The following is a 12,606-nucleotide window of genomic DNA, read 5'->3' on the forward strand; positions in this document are numbered from 1 at the left end:
CATCCACCTCCTTCGTAGTCTGTGGTAAACGAATGTGGTCATGTACGTGGGACATGAGTGCATCTAGCACCTAGGTGAACACACAGGAGAAACAGGGTTGGGAGATTCCATGCAGCTGACCCACTGTGTGCTGATAAGTGCCTGTGGCAAGGAAATGTAGCCTGTGGCTGTTTGGATATTTATTAGGCTCACCAGGTCTTCATGTATGAGGTCCAAAATCGTGGTGATGGTGTCCCTGTCCAGCCGGTACAGGGTGCGGATCAAAGCAGGGGTGAGATTGAATGGGGTGGCCCTTAGGCAATGGATTGCTGGTTGCCTGCAGTGTACAACTGCCTGCACATTGTGTATCTGCTGGGCCATCATGGCCCTCCTTCTCCTCATGCGCCTCCGTTGCATCCTCTGCCTCCTCAATGAGTAGCTATGCAAGCATGTCCTCCAGCTACAGTACTGCTAGTGCTAATGGCAGCATTGTGGATTTGGAAGGGGTGTGGTCCTTTTGTGCTGTGCCACAGTCCATTACCTCCACCTGTGCTGATTGTGAGCACTTGTGGCACGTTTCTACACCGTCCAGATTCCTATTAATTCATGGTCCACGATGCAGGTGTTTCCGGCATCATTGTACCCGTTATTACCAGCATGTGCATGCCTGTGGTTGCATGTCCGTACACCTCTTAATGTGGACTTACTTGCGCCATGCCGGTATTACTAGCACGGCTGCTGCTTGTCAATGCTGATACCGCCAACGGTGTGGCCGGGCACGGCAGGTCCCTGCCTATGCCGGTCACACCGGTATCGCGACTTGGACTACACCTGTCCGGTAAAGTTTGCTGGTACGTTAGAGAGAGGCCTATCAATGCAATTTGGGAATCACAAAATGCAGTTCCGGACCAGCGGACCTGCTAAGTTGATACACCTGTATAGTGGGAGAGAGGCCTATCAAATTTGAGACACCTGTACAGTGGGAGAGAGGCCTGTCAATGCAGTTTAGAGTCGGACTACACCTGTCCGGTAACGTTTGCCGGTACGTTAATAACAGCAACGCTATTTCCGGACCGGCATACTTGTAATGAGGCCCATTGACAGTTGGAGAACTATGCTTCACAAACTGTTTGAAGATTAGTAAGAACATACAAGGGGGGACCCACTGGTTTGGGGCCTATAGCAGGATGCAAAATGACCTTGAAGTATGGTTGTTTAATGAAGGTTGAACCTGCAGAGTGACACTACTTACTGTGACAGCTGGGGAAGGGGGAGGGACAGTGCTTTAAGTGGGCCGGGGCCTGCCGGGGCTGGGCCCCGGCAGTCTCTATAAAGTGGAGCTGAGCCGGGGCCCTGCCGGGGCCCCCGAGGCCCAAACAACATTGGTGGTGGCACTTCTGTCAGTTAGTGTAAGTTCCTCTGATGACCCCTCATCAGGGTCATCAGAGGAAGTTACTGTCCCTTTGTTTGCCCTCCCCAGGTCACTGACCCTCCTGAACCCGCGGGCTCCATGATCTAATATGCAGATTAGATCACGGAGCCCACAGGTTGGCAGAGGGTGAAAGACGTCTCGGGCTCTGTGATCTATCTGCTCTGAGCAGAGATCACTGAGCCCGAGGCGCCTTTCACCGTTGGCAAAGCTTTATAAAAGATGCCTTGAACTGTGTACGTTTCAAGCCATCTTTTATAGATGTAGAAATAGTTCCATGTTCATAAAAACGGCTTGAAACGTACACAATTCAAGGCATCTTTTATAAAGCTTTGTCGACGGACAAAGCCATCTTGGGTTTTGTCCGTCATCAACGCTTTAAAAAAGATGCCTTGAATTGTGCACGTTTCAAGCCGTCTTTTATAAACATAGTAATATGTTATTAATGTCTATGCTTATAAAAGGTGGCTTGAAAAGTACACAAACCATCTTAAGGTAAGCACACACGTGTGCGTAAATTACTGTGGTTTGTGCACTTTTAAAGCCACCTTTTATAAACATAGAAATATGTAACATTGCTACGTTTATAAAAGATGGCTTGAAAAGTACACAAACCATAGTAGTACGCATACAAACATATAAATGCTCGCAAACATTTACATATTTGTTTGTGCACCTTACTATGAGTTGTGCACTTTTAGGCCATGCCCACAATGAAAGCCACATCCCCAAATGAGGGCCCCCCTCAACTTCTTACCCCACTTAAAGCACGGGGGAGGGACAAGAGGGGAGGGAACCTGAGCATGTTTGCAGATGTAAAATAATGAACAGTTATGTGTCATGGCTTAAGTTGCAAATTAATAAAAACAAATTTAAATGTTAATGTTAATGTTAAAGGACATTTGTACCGTGCACTATCACCACCGGAGTGGTCCCCTGACTCTCTGAAAGAGGAGGGGAGGTTGAGTTAGTGGGAGGAAACAGAAAAAGTGCAAGAGAGCAGTGATGTGCTGTTGGCGGCCTCAGCCCGGTGGTCCATTGGCTGGGCCTGGGGTGTTTGCGGCCGGTAGTCGTTGTGTACTGTTGTGCGAGTCTATCTGTGTTTTTGTTTTGTTGTTGCAATGTAGTGAAGTTTGTGAGGTTTGTTGTGCTGTAGGTTTTGGTTATGTTTGGTTTGGAGTTTGAGAGGTGTATGCAGAAGGGAAATTGTTAGTGGGGTTGGTTAGTTTGCATCTCTGTCCTGAATTGAGGCGCTCGGCTTGCGTAGCCTCCCCTGATGCGCCTCTTTCCTGATCTGGGTCCGTCTGGCATACAAGATTCCTTACTCCTCTAGCCCCCACCTCTATCATGCTCTCTCATACCCCCCTGTCCTCCCTTCATACTCCTGTGGCCAGTGCACCTGCCAATGTCAACATCTCAGGTAGTGTGGTGATTGCCAACATCTTGACAACACTGTGGTACCTGGCGGTAACTAAGGGGCGGGCCAAAGTGTTGGTGGGGCTGACTGGGGTAGTTGACTCAGTCTCCGTGCGTGTCGCCTGTGTTCCAGTCTATCCGGTGTCACCCGTCCAGGTGCCGTGGGAGCTTCCCTGTCGGTTCGGGGTTGTCCGTGTCCTTTCCAGTTTAGTCATCCTTTTTCCTGTTTCAGTTTTCAGTTTTTAGTCTGTGGTGTTGAAGAGCCAGGTTTTTAGTGATTTCCTGAATTTTAGGTGATCTTCGGTGTTACTTTTTTCTTTTAGGATGTTGTTCCAGGTTTTTGCAGCTAAGTGGTAGAAGGAGGTGCCTCCAAGTTTTTTCTTAAGGTATGGTTTGAGTTTCCAGGCGTATTTCGTTGCTTGATCAGAGGGGTCTCGTTGGTTTTTAGACTGTTATTTTCTTTTGTAGGAATTCTGCTCCTTGTCTGCGGCTTGCCCTGTGCGTTATGCACATTGTTTTGAAGGTGATGCAATGTTTTACTGGGAGCCAGTGTAGTGTTTTTTAGGGCTGGAGGGATGTGGTCCCTTCTGGATAGTTTGAGAAGTAGTCTTGCTGCTGCATTTTGGATCCGTTGCAGTTTCTTCAGGAGGTATTCTGGTATTCCGAGGTAGAGGCTGTTTGCATAGTCGATTTTTGACATGATTATGGCGACGATAGTGAGTGTTTTGTGCGTGGAGGAGAGGAAAGGTAGAATTCTTCTTACCGTATGGAGGAGGAAAAGAATTTCTTCACTGTTGCATTTATTTGTGGTTCTAGGGTTAGGGTGTTGTCCCAGATTTTTTACTAAAAATGCAGTTCCAGACCAGCGGACCTGCTAAGTTGATACACTTGCATAGTGGGAGAGAGGCCTATCAAATTTGAGATACCTGTACAGTGAGAGAGAGGCCTATCAATGCAGTTATGGGATCACACAATGCAATTTGGGCACAGAGGCTCTGCTAAGTTTGAGACACCTGTATATTGGGAGTGAGGCCTATCAATGCAGTTTGGGGATCACACAATGCAATTTGGGGTAACGTGGGGTGATCACATTGTTAAATATTGGTTTTGCCAAGTGGTCAGGTTTATAGGGTAGAGATGTACCTCTCCCCAACCCAAGCCACCCTACCTTACTGGTCCTTGTAGTTGTTGGTTGACGGCTGGCCACTGGCGAGAGGGGACAGAGACCAGGAAGAGGGTGTGGGGCAGGAGAGGGATGCTCCGGGGGCCTGGGTCCCTAGTCATTGGCCCAAAACACAAACGAGTGCCCAGAGATGGGCTGCCTCACCTCCGCCGGCTTCCTTGCAGTGGATGCAGGGGCCGGTGTGAGGTGGGTCGCTAGTCCCTTTCCACCAGGGCTCGAGGCCCAATCAGACCAGGGATGGGCATGTCAGGAGGTGGGAGGGGACAGAGACCAGGAAGAGGGTGTGGGCTGGGAGAGGGACGCCTCGGGGGCATGGGGGCCTAGTCTTTGGCCCAAAACACAAATGTGTGCCCAGAGATGGGCTGCCTCACCTCACGCCGGCTTCCTTGCAGTGGATGCAGGGGCCGGTGTGAGGTGGGTCGCTAGACCCTTTCCACCAGGGCTTGAGGCCCAATCAGAGCGGGGATGGACGGGTCGGGACAGCGGGAGGGGACAGAGACCAGGAAGAGGGTGCGGGGCGGGAGAGGGACGCTTCGGGGGCCTGGGGGCCTAGTCTTTGGCCCAAAACACAAACGAGTGCCCAGAGATGGATAAAGATATTTAGCGCTACTCTTTTGCAATATCTCTGTGTGCCAGATGGTTGAAGACATTATGAAAGACATTCAACAAAACATGGATTTGAAAGAAAAAAAAATGATATATTACATTTCCAAAGCATGCGTGTGAAAGCAGGAACATACAATGATACACACACTAAATCGCTCCTTCCATCAGTCCTTAGGCACAAGATGATCATGACACTTGAACAATGCATATAGCTGCAAAGTAATAAGTTTTATATTTTATTTTAGGGAAAAGTGGTTTGAGAGGGAGGAGAAATCCAGAAAAATCATCAAACGAGCTGTGAAAGCTGAATTTACAGAAAAGGCCATGCACCCTCCCCCATCTCTCCCACAGGCCGATTGCCTCTTCAGCCCCTTTTTCCTAAATCACCTGTGTCCGACCAAGGAGGCCTTCGCCACCAGTGTGAAAAATATGTCATTGCTGGTGAAAGTCGGGGGACACATGCTGATGCATGTGTTTATAGGCGCCACCTTTTACATGCAGGGGAACTTCAAGCTTCCAATGCTCTGCATCGACGAGGAGTCTGTGAAGAAGGGCGTGAGCAAATCAGGCTTCGTTATTTTGGAAACTGAGATGAACAAAAGAGTAAACGATAATAAGTTTTCTATCTTTGATTTTACAGCTATCATGTTCCTTCTTGTCTCTAAAGAAAGGGATGTGTAATGGGAGGAAATGGCAGCAAACCAAACCCACACCTGCAATGTATGGGCTCAGTCCACTCAATAATAAGCAGCTGCATAATATACTTGAAGATTATGATTACGTTTTAAAATGCTCTGATCATTTATATCCATTCTGTTTTGCCTTCAGCTCGCCTCTTTTTAGTTTGACGTCGATTTAGTGCTTATTAATATCCATCAGACCATTTCATCATATCAGTACATAAAATAATAAATGATTGTTTCTGGAAATGTCTTAGATTCTCATATTGAACTTAATCTAATGTACTGGTGCAAATAAAGAGACATGCAGCCAACTTCAATGCCACAGGGCCATTTGCAATTGATACGCAGGGCTCTAACGCTGGGTTAATGCCCGCAGCCATGGGAGGACAGTGGAGTCTAGAGTAATGGATAATTACTGCTATGATGGTGGGGAAGCCACCTCTGATTCAAAGGGTCACACACTTGCCTGTGGTGCAAGAGGCACACGTGTATCACAAGTGTTTCACAAATAATTCACTATTTCCAAAATAACGTTTTACCCCATCCTATTTTGAAAAAAAAAAATGTTAATCTGACAGATTCAAACTTTACCATCTCGAAAAATTGAGTTTTTGAAATAAAGAGGTGACTAATTCAATATTTACTGCAATGGCTTTCACGTACTTACCTTTTACATTTACATTTTACAGAACTCTCCAATTGTAATCAAAGTTAAGCATAGCTAACGTGAAAGAAGCAAAGGGCTGCTGCCCACATTCAGTGTGTAATGAGAAATTAATGCTTTATGAGAAGCCCACCTAGGGGTACTATGAATATCATGAAAAGGAAGCCCACCCCCCTTGGCCCAAGAGGTGGATATTCCCTTGGAGTCAATGAAGGAACACAGCATATCGGTAGAACCATATGCCATGAAAATAGCTGGACAAACCCAGCTGATAAGAGCAGGATTGGATTCTTTCTGTCACTGGTGGGCCAGACCAAAAGCCACAAACATGGTGACTGAAACCCTAAATGGAGAAATGTTGAAGAGTTAAAATATCACTGATCTTCCAACAGTCAGAGACGAAAAGGGACCTGCAAACCCGAGGGACAGTTCTGAGTATGAGAAAGAACCTCACTCTCCTCATGAAGGTAAAAGTCAGGTATCACCTTAGGGACAACACAAAGGGAATGTCAAAAGATGTAAACCCTTTAGAAAGAAGCGAATGTAAGGTTCAGTGCAAAGCAGAATTCCTGGATTCCATTTCTTATAGCCAATGGATAGACTAAGAAAATGAACTTGGTTGACAGATGTCTTCAAGGATCCACAGAGCAGTAGAAGCGTAGTTTGCCTAAGGGCCCTTAGGACTAAGTGGGACTTCATCCTGTATTTGCAATGGTGAAATTCATTGAATACCTTCTGAGTTCCCATGTTTCTGTGAATGCATTAATGGCCGCCATCAGGACCCCGAGGGTGGACACAGACCTGAAAGGAAATCTTCCTTGAGGAATTCAAGGATCCACAGAGGGTCACAGAAAAAAAGAGGCAATATCATCAAGGAAAAATATGTAGAAATGTATTCCAGTGGTGGGCATGTAATTTGAGTGTGGACGGGCAGTGTGAATGTTGGAAGGAGGTGGATAACTTTCTGATCAAGCACTGTGCCTGAAGTCACAGTTGTTTTAGTTGTTGAACCATCAACCTAACATGCAGGATGGAACTGTCTGGAAAAAGTGGAAAGTAAACTTGGAGTTAGGGAGGAACAGCTCCGGCTCTGCTAACATTGACCTTTCCAAGGGGAACCGTACTTCTTCTGCCATGTAAAAACCAAAAAAGTCACCTCTCTCCTAATCTTGTGCCAGGTTCTGGGAATAAGTGGAGTGGTATGAAAGACAAACAAGAGGACCTTCAACCATACCAAGAATATGAAATCGAACTCCAAGGGAGACAGGGTCAGCAGTAATGAAATTACATTTTGTGAGAGAGTGGTTGTCCCATGAGGTGAGCAGATCTACCTGTGTGGAAATGAAATATTTGCATATCATCGACATCATTTCCGTCCTGATAGGGAATTCCATGGAGATAGGAAAGATATTGCCTGTGTGTCTGCTTTCACATTCACCACTCTGATGTTTAAGAGGCAGATAGAAAAGAGATGCAGCCCTGCCCAAAAGCAAATTTGATGAGGCCTTCTCTGTCCTTGCCATAGAACAGGGGTCTGCAACATAAGGCTCTCCAGATTACAGCTCTCATGTTCCTTAACCATTGACTTTGCTGCATAAAGCTCATGGGAGGTGCTCTAAGAAACATCTGCAGAGCCAAAGGTTGCAGACCCCTGTCCTAGAAAGACTCACTCTTTCTCTTCACGTAAGCATGGGTTTTCTGTGTGGACAAGATCCACTCTCCACTCCATGGAATACTCAAATATCATTACAGCAAACAGGATACTAATCTGAAAACTAGTGCTACTCATCCTTGATTTTTCAAAGGTGTACATCATTATTGATCAAAAGCTACTAACATCTTTTACACTGGTTAGATCCTCCCTGCTGAGCCCTCACCTGAATGATGTCTTCCTGTCCAACACAATAAATACTAGAAACAGGTTAAACCAGCTCCATACCTCCCACTTAATTAATTATTAGATTACAGAGTGCAAGAGGGCTTCTTGCTTGTCCATCTCCATTTTAATGAATGCACGTGCCGACCAGCAGACATCATCAGGAGCTTTAAACAGGAGTACCGGATGTCCGCACATGATACCCAGCTTATAGTGCGTACCAGGCAAGTAAAGTTTAGTCAATTCAGAAAGCTTTATTCACTGTTCAATTCCCTTCTGGGTTGCTTCAAAGTAATGTGATGATGGGTAAAAAAACAAAGCAAACCTGTACTGAATGGCAAGACATCAGAAATCCTTGCCACATGAATTGAGCCTGTCAAATCACAACCTGGGAATACTCTTTGATGACAAGCTCTGATTGCATTACCAGAATAATCATCTTTCCGAAAGCCTAAAACCACTACCTTCAACTTGGCCGAAACATTACTCACCATGAGTATGCAAACACCCTCTGCATTCACCTTCAACAATCCTCTTCATTCAATTTTTGGAGCAGGCTAAACACAGCAGCCATATTCCACTATGACTTCAAAGTCCATTGCCAGACTTTGCAGTCATTGCCACAACTGTTGCTGCCTTAACTCCATAAAATCCCTGTCTCCTCCTGGAATAAATTCAAGAATTTCTGTCTCATTTACAAGTCGTGTCATGACCAAAGTACAATTCCTCTTTGAAATTGAATTATTTGTAGAACATTTGTCCAACCCTAAGTATTTTCTAATGCCTTAATGCTCATGATTGCCAAATCATGCAAGCACTGATTGGGTTGACAATGGTTCCTATGCCAAGCCTTCCTCCACTGCAACTGTTTGCAACTTGGACAAGAACAGGACTACCACCCATTCCATCACCTATTATTATTATTATTATTATTATTATTATTATTATTATTATAATGATTACTAGAGAATATTTTGAGCACAGAGCTAGCTTCAGGAAGCAACAGATCACTTTCCAATCATAGGTGGGATGAACACACTGAGGGAAGCACAGAAAGAATAAGGAGCATGACGCTAACAAGAGAGGTTGAGAGTGGGTCATTGGCAGCAAGAGATCTACAAGCAACCGGTGGGGGGGGGGCATTGGGAAGAATATTACTGTATCTCAGGTAGAGTGGGGAGTGCAGGGTGTCTGGACCTAGGTGGTAAGAAGAAGCCATTCTTTGAAGAGGAAGGTCTTCACTCTTTCCTGAACTGTAGAAATTATGGGGCAAGTCTGATGTTGATGGGGAGGAGGTTCCAAAGTCTTGGAACATAGACAGGGAAGGCCTGTCTTCTGTTTCTTTCCTTCCTGCACTGTCACAATTAAAGTCTGCATATTTCCTTACTTCTGCTGGATCGCAAATATTCGGAGATGCTGAGTTTCTCAGTGAGGTTGCATGGGGACTTCAGGATGACAGCCCATCCTAAAGATGTATTTGTTTGCTTACTTAATCCAATCCCTTCTGTATTTTCGCTCCTTTCTCATTCTGCCGTTTTTCATATCATTTTCAGATTTTTATCTTGTTTCTAGCCACTGTGCTCCCAAGTGACCAAATGTGGAGTGATCCAATCATTCATTAATATTGATATTGATATTTTATTTCTAACGCACTCGTACACAAGTGTTTCAGAACGCGAATATATTTAAATTAAGGTTCTGGGTCTCATTTTAAAAGCATAATTATTCTCACAGAATTTGCATTTGTATGATTCTGCAGATGTCTTTAGGATTTACAGGTTTACTGATCGAAGGAACCAGAATCTGGGTGGTCCCAGTTGCCCTGCCCTTTTTGTACCTTGGCCAGCAAACAAATGGTAAAACTGGGTGCAATGTTTGTGCATGGCGGCCGGCATTACAATGAATCCCTTTGGGTTGTGCCTGCTGTTTGCTTCACAATCTCTTGATTTAGCATTGGACATACCTGAGGTCTCTCTGATGTTTCATAATGCTTGCATTTTATGTCCATGTTTGCCACTGGTTGGCATTAGAATGTACACTCACAATACCTGTTGGGTCAGTAACATTTGTACATTTCTGAAAACGTCTGTATGTAATGTTTGGAATTAAGGACTAGTTGAGAGTCTAGAATACCCATTTCACTATACCAAAGTCTACTAGATACTCCTAGATACATTTCCTGTATCCACATCTCCAAGGCACCTGTCCACTTCGCTATCCATAAAGCGTGGTACCCCAAATACCAATTTGTATCAGCCTTTGTTTTTATGGCTACTCACACATTATTTATCCAGGTACACTACCAGGGTAACACTTGCACCTCAATGCAACCCCTCTCCTCCTAGTGAAATACTTTGCCGTTATCCCATTTGTCCTCAAGTTACTTTTAAAACGGCATAACTCGCATGCTTGCAGCTAAAGAGCACTTCTTTTCATCATTCTATTTTCAATACCTAATATCGGCACTTACATCGGTAGTTGGATTGTTTACATCTTTTCGCGCATGCGCGAGTGATGTCACAACATCGTCTGACGCCGCTAACGCATGCGCGAATGTCGTCATAGCTACAATTATTATAAATGCACGGCCGTGTATTTACAAGCTCATTCAGGTGCAGTTCCCGACCGCATCTGGACGCCTCTCACCTTGCCGGTTCTTATTTAGTAAGTACTTCTTTTAGCCAACATCATTTGGCTTATTCTCTGATACCTTTTAGCATACTAATTTCTTGGATCTACAATTTCCTTTTATAGACTAGAAGATACTTGGCTTGAACAAGATTACTTTTTAAGATTTCTGCATCTCGTACTTGTCAGATGTTTGGAGCTTCTTCGGCAGTCTCCAACCGCTACATCCATCATTTTATGCTCAATTTGGGCTTTTTTTGGTAAAATGATGACTCTTCATTCCCATAAACACTATTCATCCTCACTTTTCTCTAACAGGCACGTTATCATTAATTCGTGCACTTTCCATATTAACCCTTCTTTCCATCATCCTTGATTTGGATATTCACTCTTCCCACCGAATGTAATACAATTTTTAGTATACCGCGCACTTAGCATAAGGATAGGACCTACTAGCCCACATATGGCACATATAAATATAAAATGTGTAGAAACTTCACACCATTCAATCAAACGTTCATACAATGGAATACCGCTCCACGTCAGTATTCGCTCTTCTCATGATGAGTAACTACTGGGTCACTAATGAAGACAGATGACAGGATGTTTTGTCACAAATAAGGCATAATGCCTTTTAACTGGATATCATGATTTCTTACTTTGATGTTAAATGGATTTACAAAAATTGCTTCAAACAAATACTAATGTATTGTTGTATGTATTCTTCTTTGTAGACTTTAATTTGTTGAATATGCTGCCCCTGATGGAGAGTGTACATAACTCGAAACGCGTTGGGCCTACCAAGATACAAATAAAAAGCAAAAATTGTTTTTTTTATGAAACACAAATTTATCATTGAATTCTTTATTGAAATCGCCTTCATAAGAGTCTATAAGTGATTATAATTGCTTTAAAATTTGTATACTTAATCTCCATTAGGCCATTTTTTGGCCTCTTAGAAAGTGTGCAGTGGACGTAGCTATCCTCCTTGGATTCCTCTCTTGTTCTCTGTATGCATCCAGCCTAGATACCAAGGCTGTGTCTTTCTCCCCCGCACCTTGAACAATTTAACATAATGCTTATTTTTTTGTTTACTTTTTACTGAACTATATTGACCTTGGTGTGCAAGTGTATTCACCCGTGTTGGTAACCAGCAAAATCAGAAGCAGGTGGAGAGGCTGGACGTTTTCCTGCACAGACTATGAAAACACACGGACTGGATGTTATGATTCACGCCCCCCCCCACCCCTCCATCTAATGAAGCCATACAAAATTGTCCGGATCATAAAATACTGGCAGAGAGCTAGTCACCTGTTTAATGACAATCTCATCCCTCAATCAAAATGAGGTCCTCTGTGAGTGGAGCAGATGATGGACAGTACTGCAAAGCCATGTCATGAAACAAGCCATGTATGGAGTGATCTCTATTTTTTTTAAATCATGTATGTGCAATAACTATGAAAATTCAAAAGCACTCACAGGTCTCTTTCAGATTGCCATGACACGCCACATGAATCATTCCTGTTTCCTATGTCACTTCAATATTATAGATTTCACTATGAAATGGTCAATGCAATGTCAAGTTTTAATGGTTTATTCCGTCCCATTGTTCAAATACATACAAGATTAAACAATAACTGGTTGACACTATATTCATTTTGAGACAGGTGATGGTGTTGAAAAAAATGATAAAGTAAACAGCGGTAAAGGAGGGATTTCCCCTTACTCGTCTTTGGTAGGTCAAGTTTTGAATTTGAATGGACGAGTATGTTAAAGCTTGTCGAGGCGTGTTATTTCGGTCATTATGTGTTGATAGAATTAAATATATCAAATGCTAAAAACAATATGTTTTAATATAAAGGGTGTGGCACTCATTTTCTATGCACAGGGTTAAGATTTAGATTACGATTGTAGCAACATCTATATTTGCCCCTGAATCGATTGGGGGAACAGGTGGGGGTGGGGGGATTGTGGAGACTAGCTCCCTGACAAGATGGCTGCATAATGCAAGGGCTTAGGTGGCAGCTCAGGGATAGGTCCTCAATGATACAGACCTCTGGTGTTTCTCATGCTATGACCCAGAGCTGCAGATGCAGGGACATGCACAAGCATCCATGACTCCAGCCATGCCCATGAAATTCC

General features: G+C 44.0%; 1 protein-coding gene across 1 annotated transcript in view; it reads left to right on the forward strand.

Annotated features, from left to right (window-relative positions):
* The window catches only part of LOC138487691 (nicotinamide N-methyltransferase-like), a 49,463-nt gene extending 37,362 nt beyond the window's left edge, over positions 1 to 12,101 (forward strand). The window contains exon 3 of the mRNA XM_069614216.1: positions 4,859 to 12,101. Within this exon, the coding sequence (XP_069470317.1) occupies positions 4,859 to 5,294 (436 nt within the window). The 3' untranslated portion in view covers positions 5,295 to 12,101. The remainder of the gene's footprint in view (positions 1 to 4,858) is intronic.
* Positions 12,102 to 12,606: the final 505 nt, after the last annotated feature.

This window comes from Ambystoma mexicanum, chromosome 9 (genome assembly GCF_040938575.1).
Source record: "Ambystoma mexicanum isolate Mex_15411 chromosome 9, UKY_AmexF1_1, whole genome shotgun sequence".
NCBI lineage: Eukaryota > Metazoa > Chordata > Amphibia > Caudata > Ambystomatidae > Ambystoma > Ambystoma mexicanum.